The sequence below is a fragment of the Scomber scombrus genome, chromosome 13 (genome assembly GCF_963691925.1).
Source record: "Scomber scombrus chromosome 13, fScoSco1.1, whole genome shotgun sequence".
In the NCBI taxonomy this organism is placed as follows: domain Eukaryota; kingdom Metazoa; phylum Chordata; class Actinopteri; order Scombriformes; family Scombridae; genus Scomber; species Scomber scombrus.
This window is the reverse complement of record NC_084982.1, coordinates 30810466-30829336: the sequence shown is the minus strand read 5'-3', so window position 1 is coordinate 30829336 and position 18871 is coordinate 30810466. Positions and strand designations below refer to the sequence as shown.

Here is an 18871-nt window from a genome sequence, read left to right as displayed (position 1 = left end):
TGACTGTATTGACTTACTGTATGGAAGCTTTATTGTGATTGGCTTGCTGTCAATGTGGCCACTGATGCCGTTGCGATTCTCAGCCTTTATCCTGAACTGATACTCCTCTCCCTTAGACAGCTTAGTCACCTTAATTGCGTTTCTAGCAACGCTAGTGGACACCTCTGCCCAGGCAGGAGTGCTAGTTTCACGTTTTAGGACAATATAGTTGGTTACAGGACTGCCGCCAATATACTCTGGAGGAGCCCATTTAAGGCACACTGTGGTCTCTCCAACCTCTCCAACCTCAACTGGTCCAGTAGGAGGTCCGGGTCTGTCTAGTACTATGAAGATAATGAAGATCTTGGCGGTACCTCCAGCATTTGAGGCAGTGATTTCATATTTGCCGGCATCGCTTGCCATGCTTTCATTCAGGGTGATGATTAAGGTGTCTGGTGTTACTTCAGTCAGCAGCCTCTTGGATCCCTTGATGACAACATTATTCTTGGACATAGTCACTTTAGGCATAGGCCTGCCAGTGAGAGGAATCTCAAAGGTCAGGTTGGATCCTGCTCTCACATAAACTGTATTCTTGGGGTAGTTCTTCAGATCAAACTCTGGAGCCTCTGTTCAGAAAAAAACAGGAAAATGATAAGTAATGTAATCTTAAAAAAAAATGAATCCACCTTTCCACAGAAAAAAAAATCCATCAAGTTTTTTACAGAAAGGGCTTTTTGAAAAGTATTCTAAAAAATACACATTTGTGAGAAATAGTTCTAACTTTTATAATTCAGTCTCAGCTGTTTTCTTGTTCGTTGTTATTGAGACTGCAAAAAATCAATCAGATGATGGATACCAAAATCTAGTAGTAAAGCTAGAGATATTACCGTGTATTTCTTTGACGATAACAGGTACAATCATCTCCTTTGCTTCACTTAGTCCAGCATGGTTCTCAGCGCGGACTCTGAAGAAGTATTCTGCACCCTCCCTCAGGCTCTTTATGGTGTGATTCGTGGTTCTCACAGTGGCACACTTCACCCATTTGGTCTGTCCCTTCTCAATGGCATCAATAACATAACCCTTGACTCTGCTTCCACCATCATATTCTGGTCTTGTCCAGGCAATTGTAACGCTGTCCTTAGTAACATTTGCAACTCCAAATTTCATGGGTGGACTTGGTACCTCTGTAACACACAGTAGGGAATTTTATTAAGTACAATTTGTGGAAATTATAAAACGTAGCAGGAAAAAAAACAGTTAACATCAAGGTGATGTGCAACTAAAACTTAATTAAAAACTAAAAGTAGATGTGAAAAAAACATTTTAGTGAGAAAAAATTGTTTGTATTATATGATGTAATAGCTATTCTGAACGTCTTAAATCTTGCCCCTGACAAATATCCCCCATATAATAACAAACCAAACTAATACTGAAACTAATAAAAACTAAACTAAATGACAAACTAATAAAAACTAAACTGAAATGAGCAAACCCACTCTGGAAACTAACTGAAACCAAACTAATTGAAAACAAAATTTAAAAATGAAATAAAAATACACATACCTGTAATCTTTGTGGCATTCTTGGCTTCTTGAGGGACGCCCACACCTTGCTCATTTTCTCCAATGACTCTGAAGTAATACATGGCTCCTTCCTGCAAGTTTTCTACCTTGTAAGTTAGTGCATGGCAGTTGCTGGTCACAGTCACCCAGGCCTTCATACTGGCCTCACGCTTTTCAACGTGGTAAGCCTTCATTGCATCACCACCATCATTCTCAGGAGCTTCCCAAGTAAGGGTTGCAGAATCCCTGGTCACAGCTGAAACTTTAACATTGACAGGGGGTCCAGGAGAGTCGAGCACCTTGACGACCATGGGTAATGTTGCTTTTCCCAAAGGTGATTCAATAGTTACGCAATATTCTCCAGAATCATTTCTAGTTGACTTATCAATTGTCAGTTTAGTGCTGGATTCTGTCGATTCAATCATTCCCCTAACCTTTAGATCAATGTCCTCTTTGGCCCATGCCACTGATGGAACAGGTTTGCCCTTGAATGGTACATTGAGTGTAAATGCTGTGCCATGTTTGACAACAAGTACTTTGCGCAGCTCAATGTCAACATCAAATGATGGTTCTGAAGTTCTGTCCATGGCAAAACCTGCATCCGAATATGTGCTACGTACACTGTGTCCAACTTTATTTATTGCCTTGACACAGAATTCATATTCTGCATCTGTCTTTAGTCCAATGATTGTGAACTCCAAGCTCTTGGTAAGAGGAACAGCCTCCACCCATCTTGCTAGTTCTTCAGGTGATTCTTCTTCTTCCTCTTCTTCCTCTTCATATTCCTCCTCTTCCTCATCAAACTCTGGTTCTGGTTTGTAGATGTAGTCTCTGTATTCCACACTATATCCAAGGATAGGAGCACCACCATCATCTGTGGGTGGTTTCCAGACTATGGTAACACTGTCTGTAGTTGAATTGACAATCTTTGGTTTAGTTGGGCAAGAAGGAACAACCAGAGGATCCATTGTTCTAAATGATGCAGATGGTTCACTTGGAGGACTAAGACCAGCAGCATTTTCAGCATAGACTCTGAAGTCATACTCACAACCCTTGCGTAGTTTTGTTGCTAGAGTGGTGCATTCAACAACTGGATCTCTGTTCACTCGTACCCAATGCATACCTGTCTTTTCACGGCGCTCAATCACATATCCCGTTATGGGACTGCCTCCATCACTGGCTGGCTTGCACCAGGTAAGGGTCATTGACTCTCCAGTTTGGTCAGTGACATCAACACTAGTGGGAGCTGTGGCAAAAGTGTATGGATCTGTAACTTTTATAGCATCACTGTCCAGGGCCTCACCAACTCCAAACTTGTTGACAGCCAAAACCCTGAAGATATATTCATCTCCCTTAAGTAGTCCTATGACCTTGAAGTATGTTGTTGTAATGCCTGTTCTCACTAGTGTCCATGCCAAGCGGCTGGTGTCACGCTTCTCAACAACATAATGTGTGATGTCAGCACCACCAATCTCCTGTGGTGGTCCCCATGACAGAGTGCAAGCCTCAGCTGTGAGACCTGTGATTTGCAGAGGTCCTGCAGAGGGCCCTGGCTTATCCAGAATCACACAGTTAATTGGGATGGTAACTGTTCCGGCAATATTCTGTAGAGTCAGAGCATACTGTCCAGAATCACTTCTGATGCAATCCTTCACAGTGACGGCGGTGCTGGTATCTGTTGAAACAATCTGGATTCTGGCTCTGCGCTCGATCTCCTTACCATCCTTGGTCCAGGAAATGACAGGAGCAGGGCGTCCAGCGAAGTCAGCATTAATCTTCAGAGTTTCTCCTGCTTTCACACTCACAGTCTCTCTGAACTTGACATCCATCATGATGCGTGGTGGATCCACATCATCTTTCACAGTGATGGGGCCAGTATTGTCAGATGGTTCACTGAACAATCCTGCTGCATTCTTTGCAATAACACGGAAGTCATACTGGTTGTTCTCTGTAAGACTTGTCACATTATAGTGGGTCTCAGCTACATTGGTGAAGTTGCACCTTGTCCAGCGTCCTTCAGGAAGGTCTCTGAATTCGATGATGTAGCCAGAAACCTTGGCTCCACCATCATACTCTGGTTTACCCCAGGACAAGGAGACAGATGTTCTGGTAACAGCAGTGACTACAGGTGTGCCTGGGGGATCACATGGATCTCTGGCTGCTACAGCTTCACAGGCTTTGCTGCATTTACCGATGCCAGCAATATTTTCAGCATAGAGACGGTATTCATACATCATACCCTCTTCAATTCCAACGACTTTGTATTCAGTATCTTTTATCATTGCTCTGTTCATCTTTGTCCAAAGAATGCTAGCACGTTCCTTCCTCTCCAGATGGTAACCCAGAACAGGACTACCACCATCATTGACTGGCTCATTCCAAGTCACCAACATGTAAGACTTGGTGGCCAACTTCACTATAGGTGTGGAAGGAGGTCCAGGTTGTTTAAAGTTGTACTGAGCGGTAATTCCAGGTGAATCCAGATGTGTACTCTTTCCATAACGGTTAACTGCATAGATACGGAATTGGTACTCTGCTCCATGTGTCAGACGGCCAGCCTTGAAAGATGTTCTGGCAACATTGCTTGCTACCATCTGCCATTCTTGTGTGTTTGTGTCTCGCTTCTCCACAATATAGTTACTGATGGAGCAGCCACCATCATAGTCTGGTGGAGACCAGGACAGTGTGATGCTGTCTGAGGTCACAGCATCCACCTTAATGCTGTTAGGTGGACTTGGTTTATCAAGGACAACAACTCCAATTTGTGAAGTGACTTTTCCTGCTGTGTTGGCCAGAGTGATCTCATAATTGCCAACATGCTCTCTCTTAGCTTCTTTGATTATAATTTTGGATGAGGTTGCAGTGTTTAAGATGGTCACTGATGACGTTTGTTTCAAAGGAAGAGCATCCTTCTTCCAGGACACAACAGGCTTAGGCCTGCCTCTTACTTGGACTTCAAGAGTGAGGTCATCTCCAGCCTTCACACTGTATGTGTTGAACAGTAAGTGGACAGATGGCTCAATTGCAGTATCCTTTGCAACCACAGGCAAGCCAAGATCTTTTGGCTCACTCTTTCCCTTCTCATTGATTGCAACAACTCTGAATAAATATGTTTCATTAGGAGTCAGATTAGGAACAGTTGCCTCAGGCACCTTGACTGTGCATGCTGTTCCCCATTTATCACCAGTCTTTGTCTTAAATTCTACATTGTAGCACATTATTTTACTTCCACCATCATGAGCAGGTTTTACCCATACCAGTGACACACTGGTCTTTGTCACATCCACAACGGTAACCTTGCTTGGTGGCGGAGGTACCTCAGATATTTTGATTTCTTTAGTTTCTACCATCTGTCCTTGGCCATATACATTAACAGCACATACTCTGAAATAGAAGGTGCCACCCTCAGGTAGCTCCTCAATCTTGAATGAGTTAGCTGTGCAGTTGCTGGTTACAGTAGTAAAGGCCTTCCTGACAGACTCTCTCTTCTCCAAAATGTAGTTTGTGATTTTGGAACCACCATCTGTGAGTGGAGTGTCCCAGGCAAGGGTCACTGAGTCCTTCTTGAGTTCCTTCACAGCAAAGTTTTGTGGTGCACTTGGTGTATCCAGAATTCTCACTGCAACAATGGCAGATTTTGTACCACTGCCGTTTTCCAATGTCAGTGAGTATTTGCCGCTGTCAAAGCGGTTAACATTGTCAATGACCAGCATAGTGTATGAACTGGTAGTGTCAGTAGCAGCACGCTCTGTAAGTTCACCCTCAACCTTCTCCCATTTCACAGTAGGTTCAGGCCGTCCTCTGATGGTGACAAACAAACGCAGAGTTCCACCAGCACGGACTGATACCACCTTTCTGAGATCAGCATCCAGCTCGATCTCGGGTGCTTCCAACCTGTCAGACGTGACTACAGTGCCATGCACATTAGCAGCCTCTCCCACTCCCTCAGAGTTAATGGCACAGACACGGAACTGATACTCTTCACCCTCCTTCAGGTCTGTAATAGTGAGTTTAGTAGCTTGAATGCCAGTGGGTGGAGTGCACATGGCCCATTCCTTTTCAACTGGTGCCTCTATTGCTGGTGCTACTTCTTCCTCCTCCTCCTCTGACTCTGGTTCTGGTGTATACTCCCTCATTTCAACAATGTAGCCCTTAATGTAGGCACCACCATCAAAGTCAGGTTTGCCCCAGGTTAGAGACACAGTAGACTTTGTGTAGTCTGCCACCTTAGGATGGTGAGGAGGTCCAGGTGGTGTTGTGGCATCACATGCTCTGTAGAACAGGGATAATTCACTGAGGTCTCCCATTCCAGCCTCGTTCTCAGCAGAAACACGGAACTCATAGAAGTGATCCGTCATCAGACCAGTGACCTTGAAGTGGGTTTCAGTCAGTTTTTGTCTGTTACACTTTGTCCATCTCACACCATCTTTGTCGCGTTTTTCAAGGTGGTAGCCTTCAATATCAGCTCCACCCGTCTGTTCTGGAACAGTCCATGACAAAACCATAGAGTCCTTTCTGATCTGACTTGCCTCTGGAGTTCCGGGAGCACTAGGTGGCTTATAAGGATTGCGTGCAATGATAGGTTCACTCTCGAGATAATCGCCAACACCATACTTGTTGACAGCCCTTACTCTGAAAATATATTCATTTCCAGGGAGCAAGTTTGTTAATTTAAAGAACAGACCCTTGATATTGGGTGCAGCCACCATCCAGGACAATCTGCTAGTTTCTCTCTTCTCCAAAATATAGTGAGTGATGCTAGCCCCACCATCTAGAGCTGGCTCAGCCCAGGAAAGGGTGCACCTGTCAGACATAACACCTGTCACCTTCATGGGTCCAGTAGGTTTACCTGGTTTGTCAAGGACTTTTACAGTGATGGGGAACATTTTTGTACCACCCAGATTTTTCAGGACAAGGTCATAGTGGCCACTGTCAAGCTTGGTTACATCCTTAATGTTCATGGACGCATGTTTGTGAGTAGTTTTCACTTCAATGCGCAGGGCTTTATCCATTTGCTTGCCCTCCTTTAGCCAGACAACATCTGGAACTGGTTTGCCATGGATGTCTGCATAAAGAAGCAAGTTTTCCCCAGCACTGACAACAATGACATCCTTGTATTTGGGATCCATTGAGGCCCTTGGTGGTTCAATTTCATCAGTAGCCGTAATAGGTCCTGAGCTGTCAGATGGATCACTGAAGACTCCAGCTACATTTCTAGCAATAACTCTGAATTCATATTGTTCATTCTCTGTCAGACCAGTGATGGAATATTCAGTCTCAATTATATTAGTGAAATTATTTCTTACCCAACGCCCCTCAGGGGAGGAAAGATCTTTCCTCTCCACAATATAGCCATTTACCTTGCTGCCACCATCATACTGAGGCTTGGTCCACTGAATCTTAATTAGGTTCTTAGTAATAGTTACAGCTTCAGGAGCACCAGGGGGATCACATGGGTCACGAGCAACATAGGACTCTGACACTTTACTGCATCTGCCAATTCCAACAATATTCTCAGCATACACTCTAAATTCGTATCCAATACCCTCCTCAAGATTGCAGGTCTTGAACTCTGTATCAGTGATGAGAGTCTTGTTCAGTTTGATCCACAGGATGCTGCTTCTCTCTTTGCTTTCCAGGTGGTAGCCAATTACTGGACTTCCACCATCATTAACTGGCTCATTCCATTGAATGATCATCATCTCCTTTGTTGCAGATTTGATATTTGGTGTTCCAGGAGGCCCTGGTGGTTTGTATGGATACTGAACAGTAATGGCCTTGGAATCCAGAGGCGCACCCTTTCCATATCTGTTTTCAGCGATGATTCTGAACTGGTATTCTGCACCAGTCTTCAGCTTGGTGACTTTGAAAGCTGTTCTGGCAAGTTGTGTGGTGACTGATTGCCATGTTTGGGTGGTGGTGTCTCTTTTTTCCACTATGTAGTTCTTTACCTGGCATCCACCTGTGTACACTGGGGGCTCCCAAGAGAGATGGACAAAGGTATTGCTCACTTCAACAACCTTAATTGGACCTGTTGATGGACCAGGTTTATCAAGAATAATGACACCCACCTCCTCAGTGGTTGTGCCAGCAGTACTGGTTGCTGTAATGCTGTATTTGCCTAAGTCCTCTTTGCATGCCTCAGTAATCTGAATTCCAGTTGTTGTTTTAGTGTTTAACACATTGATTCTGGATGTCACCTTCAGAGCCTGACCATCCTTGGTCCAGGTGACTCTCGGTTTGGGCCTGCCATGCACAGGGAATTCCAATTTAAGATCCTTTCCAGCTAATACACTATAAGTGTTGAATTGCATCTTTATACTTGGCTCTATGCTCATCTCACTGGCAATAACAGGTGCAGCAAGTGCCTTTGGCTCACTCTTTCCCTTCTCATTGTGAGCAACGATACGGAAAAGGTATTCTGTTCCACTTGTGAGGCCTGTGACAGTGCCCTCACATGTCTTTGTATTTGTTGCAACTCCCCACTTATCTGTGCCCTTGGGCTGCATCTCAATCAGGTAGCCAGCAATTCTGCTGCCTCCATCATGCTCAGGTTTCTCCCAAGCCAGTGAGGCAGTGGTCTTAGTGACATCAGTGAGGAAGACTTTTCCAACAGGAAGAGGGACCTCAGAGGCCTTGGAAGCTGTCTTTGTTTCAACACCCTGACCAACTCCATATTCATTCTCAGCCATGACTTTGAAGTAGTACATAGCACCCTCAATAAGGTTCTCTACTTTGAATGTTGTCTTGGTGCATTTGGTAGACACATTTGCATATACCTTTCGGGTTGATTCACGTTTGTCAATAACATAGTTCTTAATTTTGGAACCTCCATCAATCAGTGGTGCATCCCATACAAGAGTGACAGAGTCCTTTTTGACATCTTTAACCACAAGGTTTTGTGGGGCCCCAGGTGTATCCAGAACTTTAACAGCAACAAACTCTGACACAGACCCACTGCTGTTGGTTAGGCTCAGAGTGTATTTTCCTGAGTTGCTCCTGTCACATGAGTCAATGGACAGCTCCGTGAAGTTATGTGCTTTCTCAACCAGTGCCTTTTCAATCAGGTCTCCCTCATCTTTAGTCCATTTAATCTCAGGAATTGGCCTACCCTTGAATGGAATATGGATTCTAACAGACCCTCCAGCCTTCACAATGATACCCTTTCTCAGCTCAGAATCCAAGTGGATCTCTGGTGGTTCCACTCTTTCTTCTGGTTTAGCTGTTCCAGAGAGAGCAGCTGGCTCACCAACTCCCAGTTTGTTCAGAGCACACACCTGGATCTTGTACTCCTGACCCTCGGTAAGTTTGGTAATTTCATATTTGTTGACACGCAGGCCAGTGGGGGGAGTTACCATGATCCATTCCTCCTCTTCAGCCTTGCAGACTTCAACAATGTATCCTTGAATGGTGCTGCCACCATCAAATAGAGGCTTACCCCATGAAACTGTAATAGAACTCTTTGTGGAGTCAATTACATGCACATGTGCTGGGGAACCAGGTTTGTACTTAGGATCACAGGCCCTGTAGAATGAACTTGGAAGGCTTGGCTCTCCCACGCCAACTACATTCTCAGCAGCCACTCTAAACTCATACTCATGGCCAGTCGTTAGGCCTGTAACTCTAAAGGAAAGGTCAGTTACCTTCTGCCTGTTGCATCTGGTCCATTTAATTCCATTTCTATCCTTCTTTTCAATTATGTAATTGGTGATTTCACTGCCACCATCACTGTCGGGGGCAGACCAAGTGATGGTCATGCCATCACGGGCAATGTTGGATACATCATCAATGTGAGGTGGACCAGGAGGAACAAATGGAGTCTTCATGATCACTCCGCCAGACTCGAGTGGCTCACTGACACCATAACTGTTAGCTGCCATGACTCGGAACACATACTCATTGCCTTCCAGCAATTTGGTGACTTTGTAGCATGTGGTGTCACAGTTGTTATTAACAACAGTCCAAGCTAGACGGCTGGTCTCTCGTCTTTCAATGATATAGCGTGTAATGGCACTACCTCCATCATGTAGAGGAGCACGCCATGCCAGTGTGCATCTATTCTCGGAAACCCCAGTTACATGAAGAGGTCCTTCACATGCGCTAGGCCTGTCCAGTACCACAACCTTGAATGGAACAGTTTCAGTGCCAGCACCATTTGTAAGCTGGAGTGTGTAAGTTCCACCATCTATTCTGACAGAGTCCTTAATGACAATCATTGCACAGTTTTCTGAGTTTTTGATCAGAAGTCTGAGTGTATTCTCAACTGGATGTTCATCCTTGAACCACTGGATAGTAGGAAGTGGCTTGCCACGGACATCTGCGTCTAGCTTGAATGTCTCTCCAGCATTGATGACAATGGTCTTGGTGAATGCAGGGTCTATGGAGAATTTGGGTGCTTCCATCTGATCACTTGCAATGATTGGTCCACTGTTGTAAGATGGCTTGCTAATGGTGCCAACAGCATTTTTAGCAATGACTCTAAAGTCATACTGGTCATTTTCAGTCAAACCGGTGACAGTGAACTGGGTCTCAATCACATTAGTGAAGTTAGCCCTTATCCATCGGCCCTCTGGCAGATCACGCTTCTCCACAAGGTAGCCAGTTATGTTACTGCCACCATCATATTCAGGTTTAGTCCACTGAATGACAATGGTATCTTTTGTCACGTGGATAGCCTCTGGTGTGCCAGGAGGATCGCATGGGTCACGGGCACTGCAGCCCTCTGAGATCTTACTGCACCTGCCGATGCCAACAATATTTTCAGCATAAACCCTGTATTCATATTCAACACCTTCTTCCAGGGGGTGACTCCTGAAATTAGTATCGTGAATAAGCATCTTGTTAATCTTGACCCAGAGAATACTATTCCTCTCTTTCCTTTCAAGATGGTAGCCAAGAACAGGGCTGCCTCCATCGGAGACAGGCTCGTGCCAGTCAACAATCTGGTGATCTCTAGAGAGAGAAGAAATGAAAGGAGTGCCTGGTGGCCCGGGCTCTTTGTATGGGTACTGAGCGACCACAGCAGATGAATCCAGACCATGACTCTTGCCGTAGCGGTTCTGAGCAATGATCCTGAATTGGTACTCAGCTCCAGTCTTCAGCCTATGCACTTTTATGCTGGTTCTGGCACAATTAATGCTGACATTCTCCCAGGTTGGTGTTGTAGTATCTCTCTTTTGCACAATGTAGTTTGAAATCTGGCAACCACCGTTGTGTTTTGGTGGGTCCCATGAAATAGTTACACTCTGTGTTGTGATTTCGTCAAACCTCACTGGGCCAGATGGGGGCCCAGGTTTTTCAAGTACAATAATTTCAACTGTTGTGTCCTTCTTTCCAGCTGAGTTGGCTACATTTATACTGTACATGCCACCATCTTCACCTGCTGCCTCCTTAATGCACAGTGTTGTATGTGTTAGTGTATTGGAAATGTTGACTCTGGTAGTGAACTTCAAAAGAGCACCATCTTTTGTCCATGATACAGATGGTTTAGGACGTCCAAAGATGGGAATAACAACATTCAAGTCTTTGCCCACATGTACACTGTAGTTGCTGAAAGCTGGTCGAACATCTGGCTCAAAGACTAAGTCCTTGGTCATGACTGGGCCAGCAAGGACTTTGGGGTCGCTCTTACCCTTATCATTCATTGCTGTAACTCTGAATAGATACTCTTCTCCTGGGTTCAGTTTAGTAACAGTAGTCTCCATTGTCTTATATGTGTTAACACCAGACCACTTGTCCTGGCCTTTAACCTGCATCTCAAGCAGGTACTGCATGACTCTACTACCACCATCAAACTCTGGCTTCTCCCATGCCAAAGAGATACTTGTCTTAGTTTGGTCTGTGACAATCAAGTTCTTGGGGGCCTGGGGCACCTCTGACACCTTTAGAGGGTTGACAGTTATTGCAGGCAGGCCAACACCATGAGCATTTTCAGCAAGGACTCGGAAATAGTAACTGCAGCCCTCCTGGAGTGGTTCTATCTTCCAAGAAAGAGTATGGCAATTTGTTACCACAGCTGCATATGTTTTGCGTGTGCTCTCTCTCTTCTCCACAATGTAGTTCTTGATCTTCGACCCACCATCTAACAGAGGTGGTTCCCATGCCAGTGTCACTGTCTGGTTTGTTATTTCTTTTACTTTCATGTTAACAGGAGCACTGGGTGTGTCAAGAACACGGACAACAACAAATGCAGATTTGGTTCCACTTGAGTTCTCTGCAGTGACAGTGTATTTTCCACTATCATTTCTGCTCATCTTGTCAATTACAAGGGCTGTGAAACTACTGGTTACCTCGATCTGAGCAGTCTCTTTCAGTGCAACATCATCTTTGTCCCACTTGATGGTAGGAGTGGGCCTTCCTTTAATTGGAATAAACAGTCTAAGTGAAGCTCCAGCTTTAATGGTCACAATCTTTCTCAGCTCTGGGTCAATGTCAAGATCTGGCTCTTCAGTTCTGTCATGGGTGACAATGACTCCAGAAACATCAGCATTCTCACCAATGCCAACCTTGTTGATAGCACATACTCTAAACTTGTACGCCTGGTTTTCCTTCAGGTTTACAACTTCAAACTTGGTCTTCTTGACACCAGTTGGTGGTGTGCACATTATCCATTGCTCAGCAGGTGCATCTATAGCAGGTGCTTCTTCAGCTGTGGCTTCAACAGCGGCCTCAGCTGGTACAGCTGACTCTGTGGTAGTGCAGCACTCAACAATGTATCCCTGAACTTCACAGCCACCGTCACAGACTGGCTTGCCCCATGACAGGAATACTGAAGTTTTTGTTGTGTCAGTAACTTTTGGATTCTGTGGTGGGCCAGGCTTAAAGATAGGATCAAGAGCTTTGTAGAATACAGTTGGGGGGCTTGGTTCTCCAACACCAACAGCATTCTCAGCTGCAACTCTGAATTCATAACTACGGCTTTCCAGGAGTCCAGTGATCTTGAAAGTCAAATCAGTGACTGCTTTCCTGTTGCATCTGGTCCATTTTATGCCATCTTTGTCATGTTTCTCAATGATATATTGAGTGATAGGACTGCCTCCATCTTCAGAGGGAGCCTCCCAGGTGATCACCATGGAATCCTTTTTAATATCTGAAATCTCTAAGCCCTTGGGTGATCCAGGGGTCATGTATGGATCTTTGATCATCACAGCAGCAGACTCAAGTGATGCACCCACACCAAACTGGTTGACAGCATGGACTCTGAAAATGTACTCATTTCCTTCCAAGAGCTTAGTAACCTTTAGACAAATATTCTCAACTTTTGGGTTAACAACAGTCCATACTAATCTGCTTGACTCTCTCCTCTCCACAATGTAGTGAGAGATCTTGCTGCCACCATCTTGTAGAGGTGCTTTCCATGCAAGGCAGCATTGGTCTTTTGTGATTCCTGTTACAAAGAGTGGTCCAAGTGGTTCTCCAGGTTTATCCAGAACAACAACATTGATCTCCACGGCCTTCTCTCCTCCAGGATTTTTTAACAGCAGAGTGTATTGGCCTCCATCGGAAAGTTTAGCTTCCTTTACAGTGATACAAGCTTTGGTGTCTGTGTTCTTAATTTCTCTATGAATAGTGTTTCCCAGTTCCTGCTCTCCCTTCATCCAGTGGATAGAGGGCAATGGTTTGCCGTGAACATCTCCATCAATCTTGAAGTTTTCTCCAGCATTAATCATAATAGTCTGTGTGTATTGTGGGTCAATACTGAGGCGTGGTGGCTCAATCTCGTCCTTGGCAGTAATAGGACCAGTGCTGTAAGAATGGAGACTGAAAACACCAGCAGCATTTCTGGCAATGACACGGAACTCATACTGATTGTCCTGCACAAGGCCTGTTGCAACATATTCTGTCTCTATGACATTAGTGAAGTTAGCCTTCAGCCAACGACCTTCGGGCAGCTCCTTCTTTTCCACAATATAGCCTGTAACCTTGGCACCACCATCATACTCAGGCTTGGTCCAAATGATGGTCACAGAGTCCTTAGTAATCTTTGTTGCCTCAGGGGTGCCAGGAGGATCACAAGGATCTCTAGCAATGTGGCCTTCAGACACTTTGCTCACTTTGCCTATTCCAACAATGTTTTCAGCATAAACTCTGTATTCATACTCCATTCCTGGTTCTAGGCCTGTGGTCTTGAAGGTTTGGTCAGTAATAAGAGACTTGTTCAATTTGACCCAGAGGATGCTATTTCTTTCTTTGCGGTCAAGATGGTAGCCCAAGATAGTGCTTCCACCATCATTCACAGGTTCATTCCATACTACCACCATGCTGTCCTTGGTGCTGGCTGCAATGGAGGGTGTTCCTGGAGGTCCTGGGAGCTTGTATGGATACTGAGCTGTAATACACTCCGATTGAAGAGCTGGCCCTTTTCCATATCTGTTTTCTGCTGTGATTTTAAACTGATACTCAGAGCCAGTCTTCAACCTGCCTGCCTTGATTTTAGTCCTTGCAAGGTTAGGAGAAACAACCATCCAGTTAGTTGTGGATGTGTCTCTCTTCTCCACAATGTAGTGTTTGATTGTGCATCCACCGTTATACTCTGGTGGATTCCAGGAGATGGTTACACTGTCAGAAGTGACTTTCTCCACCTTCACTGGACCACCTGGTTGGCCAGGTTTGTCAAGAACAACAATGCCAATGTCTACTGTTGTCTCTCCTGCTGTGTTGCTGAGAGTAATATGATAGTGTCCAACATCATCTTTGGAAGCCTCTTTTATGGTGAGCTTCAGCAATGTTTCTGTTGCTCCAAAGTTTACTCTGGTAGTTCTCTTCATAGGCTGACCATCCTTTACCCAGGAGACAGCTGCTTTGGGACGTGCAACGTATGGGACCTCTACTGTTAGGTCTTCCCCTGCCAACACACTGAATGTGTTGAACAGCATTTTGGCAACTGGTGCAATCACAAGATCTTTAACAATCACAGGCACACCAATTTGACGTGGGTCACTTGTTCCCTTCTCATTTCTCGCTGCTACACGGAACATGTATTCTTCGCCTGCATTGAGCCCACTAATAGTAGCTTCTGTTTCTTTCACAATCACAGCTTGGGTCCACTTATCAACACCTTTGGGCTGGACTTCAACAACATAACAGCCCACTCTGCTACCACCATCATGCTCTGGCTTCTCCCAGCAGAGGGTGACACTGTTTTTTGTTACATCCTTAAGAGTGACTTTGCCAGGTGGCTGTGGTTTCTCAGACACTTTAACTGATTCACCAGTCTCAATGGGTAGGCCAATGCCATATTCGTTCTCAGCTAACACTCTGAAGTAATAGTTGCATCCTTCAAGGAGTTGGTCAACTGTAAAGTTGGTGTGATGGCACATAGAACTAACAGTGGCATATGCTTTCCTTGTGGACTCTCGCTTTTCAACAATGTAGTTCTTAATTTTAACTCCTCCATCATTCACTGGTGGATCCCAGGTCAGAGAGACAGATTCCTTTGTTACAGCAGAAATCTTCAGATTCTGTGGGGCACTTGGTGTGTCAAGCACTCTGACTTGAACTGTGACTGTCTTGGAGCCTGAGCTGTTTTCAACTGTAAGGTTATATTTTCCACTGTCAAACCTGTTGACATTTTCAATTACAAGTGATGTGTATGATGATGTGCTGTCAATGGTCGCCCTCTCAACGCGCTCACCATCCTCTTTGGTCCATTTAGCCTGAGGAGTCGGTCTGCCTTTGATAGGCACAAATAGTCTAAGTGAGCAGCAAGCTCTTAGGCTAATAACTTTGAGGAGCTCAGCATCCAAATCTATCTCAGGTGGTAGGAGCCTGTCCTCTGCCTTGGGATTACCAGGTACAGATGCTGCCTCTCCGATTCCTTCACCATTGACAGCACTGATGTTAATCTTGTACTCCTGGTTCTCCTTTAGGTTGATGATAGTGAATGAGGTGGCAAGGAGCCCTTGTTTGGGTGTCACAATGGTCCACTCCTCGTCCTCTTCCTTTTCAGATGGGATGCAGGTCTCCACAATGTAGCCAGTGATATCAGAGCCACCATCGTACATAGGTTTGTTCCAAGCAATAGTAATTGAAGACTTGGTAGTGTCCAAGACTCTTGGGTTGCATGGAGGCCCTGGCTTGTACAATGCATCAGAAGCCTTGTAGAATGGAGTGGGGACACTTGGTGCACTCAATCCAGCAGCATTTTCAGCATTTATTCTGAATTCATATTCATGTCCAGCGACAAGACCTGCTGCCTTGAACTGAAGATCTTTTACTTTCCTCTTGTTGCATTTGACCCAACGGAGGCCAATTTTGTCTTTTCTTTCAATATTGTAGTTGGTGATGGGGGTTCCACCATCACTATTAGGTGCTTGCCACATGACAATCATTGAATCTTTAGTGACAGCTGTCACCTCAGGAGACTGTGGAGGATCAGGAACCACATATGGGTTGTCTGCAATGGTAGGTTCTGAATCAAGGGGCTCACCATGGCCATATTTGTTTACTGCCATAACTCTGAAGATATATTCATTTCCTTTGAGCAGCTTGGTCACCTTTTGTTGTGTAACCTGCACATCTGAAGCCACATTGGTCCAAGCCAGTCTGCTTGACTCGCGCTTCTCAATAATATATCCTTCAATTGTGGCACCACCATCATCTTCAGGTGGGGCCCATGTCAGAACACAATTGTCAGCTGTGACATCAGATACCTTAAGAGGCCCAACTGGTGGTCCAGGTCTGTCAAGTACTCTAACTTTAAAGATGTGCTTTGAAAATCCACCAACATTAGTGGCAGTCAAAACAAATTCTCCTCCATCTGATCTGACAGAGTCCTTGTTGGTCAGTGTGGTGGTCAGTTCAGTGAACTTAACGTTTAGTTTCATTGTATTCTCAACCTCTTTTCCATTCTTGGTCCAAACCATGGATGGGGTTGGTTGACCAGAGATGTCAGCACCAAGCTTGAAAGACTCCCCTGCCTTAAGCATAACAACATCCTTAAAGATGGCATCAACCCTGATGCGTGGCTCAATAATGTCATCTTTGCAGATAATTGGGTCAGAGGGGTCGGAAGGCACACTGACTGAACCTGCTGAGTTTCTGGCTATGACACGGAACTCATAGGAGGCATCTTGAGTCAACCCACTGACAGTGAATGTTGTCTCAATGATGTTTGTAAAGTTGGCTCTGATCCAGCGACCAGCAGGAAGTTCTCTCTTCTCCACTGTGTAGCCAGTAATTTTGAAGCCACCGTCATACTCAGGCTTTGTCCACTCAATAGTGATGACATTGTTGTTGACAAATATGGGCATGGGCTGACCTGGTGGGTCTACAGGGTCCAAGGCCAGTATTGCTTCTGAGGCTTTGCTAGGTTTACCAATTCCAGCCAGGTTTTCAGCCATGACACGGAATTCATAGGCAATTCCATCTTCCAGCCCGCTGGATTTGAAGATATTTCCTTTCACAATACTCTTGCTGATCTTAGTCCACATGATGCTGTTTCTTTCTTTCCTCTCAACATGATATCCAATGACTTCATTTCCACCGTCAGACACTGGTTCATTCCAGCCAATTGTGATTGAGTCCTTGGTGAATGCAACAACATTAGGAGTACCAGGGGGTCCAGGGGCTTTGAAAGGATAGGCAGCTACCACTGCCTCTGAGGTGATGGGGGGTCCAACACCATATCTATTCTTAGCCTTTACTCTGAACTGATACTCTGATCCAGTGGTTAAACGAATGGCTTTGAACATGGTACGGATGATAGTGGAAGACAGCTCTATCCATGCCTGGGTAGTGGTGTCTCTGATCTCAATCACATAATTGTTGATAGGAACACCTCCATCATTCTCAGGAGTGTCCCATGCAAAGGTGCAATAGGTACGAGATATCTCCACAATCTTAATTGGTCCTTTTGGTGGCCCAGGAACATCATGTATTTTGACAGTGATGTTGTCTGTCACAGAACCAACAATATTCTTTCCTGTCATGGTATATACACCACTGTCTGCTCGGATGCATTCATTGATACTAAGGATAGCAGTAGCTGCAGTGGTTTCCACATTGGTTCTTTGTGTGAGCTTCAGGGCTGCGCCATCCTTCTGCCAAGACATAGTAGGTCTAGGTCGTCCCATAACTGGAATTTCAACTTTGATGTCATCTCCTGCCTTGGCAATAACAGTCTTCTGGCAAACACCACGCAGGTCAAACTCAGGCAAGAAAGTCGAATCCTTGACAGCAATGGCTTTACTCTCACGTGGAGCACTTCTACCTGAGTGGTTGACAGCCATGACACGGAAAATGTACTCCTCATTCTCATTAAGATTCTTCACTGTGAAATCCATGGTCTTGACTGTTGTTACGTGGGCCCACTGATCTGTTCCCTTCTTCTGGGCTTCAAGGACATATCCAGTAATTCTGCTTCCACCATCATGTTTGGGTTTGGTCCAAGCCAGGCTCACAGAGTTCTTAGTGATATCAGTAGGAATAATACTCTCTGGAGGAGTTGGCGCCTGGGATGCACGTATTGGATCAGTGGTTTCAACTGCCTCACCAATGCCATACTCATTCTCAGCAGATACTCTGAAGTAGTACTCACAGCCTTCACCCAGGTCAGAGATTGTGGCTGAAGTTGTCAAGCAATTTTTAACAACAGTAGCAAAAGCCTTGCGAGTTGATTCTCTCTTCTCAATGATGTAGTTTGTGATCTTGGCTCCACCATCAATGAGAGGCATCTCCCACTTAAGAGAAATGCTATCTTTGTTAATCTTGACTGGTTTTAAGTTAAGTGGAGGTCCAGGTGAATCTAGAACTCTCACGTTGATAGGGGCACTCTTCTTTCCAGATGAGTTTTCAAGGGTAAGCTCATATTTACCCGCATCATTCCTTGAACTCTCAGGGATGATCAGCATTGTAAATGACTCAGTACTGTCAATGACAGCACGTGGAACAGGACCATCTTCCTTGGTCCAGGTGACTGTGGGTGTAGGACGTCCCTTGATTGGCACAAAGAGGCGAATAGAACAGCCAGCCCTGACAACAAGGGTTCTCCTCAGCTCAATGTCTAGCTCCAAATCAGGCTCAGCTGCACGCTCCACTATCTCAACCAGTTCCTGAGTTTCAGCTGGTTCACCAGCTCCTTTAGCATTCACAGCACTAATTCTGAAGTGGTATTTTGAACCAGTCTCCAGCCCAGGAACGACAAACTCTGTGATCCTAAGTGGAGATGAAGGTGTGTCCTTAACCCATTCTTCTGTTCCTTCTTTCTTGTGCTCAATCAAGTATCCAGTGACTTCAAGTCCACCATTATCAAGAGGTTTTCCCCAGTTCAGAGTGGCACTGGTCTTAGTTGTGTCTGTGACTCTTGGATTGACCGGAGGTCCAGGCACATC

The 18871-nt window shown here is 45.1% G+C and overlaps 1 protein-coding gene across 1 annotated transcript in view; it reads right to left on the bottom strand.

Moving 5' to 3' along the window:
• The window catches only part of ttn.1 (titin, tandem duplicate 1), a 168348-nt gene that overhangs the window by 25695 nt on the left and 123782 nt on the right, over positions 1–18871 (bottom strand). The window contains 6 exon segments of the mRNA XM_062431364.1: positions 18–605; positions 867–1163; positions 1543–2273; positions 2346–5607; positions 5668–12154; positions 12224–18870. Of these exon segments, the coding sequence (XP_062287348.1) occupies positions 18–605; positions 867–1163; positions 1543–2273; positions 2346–5607; positions 5668–12154; positions 12224–18870 (18012 nt within the window).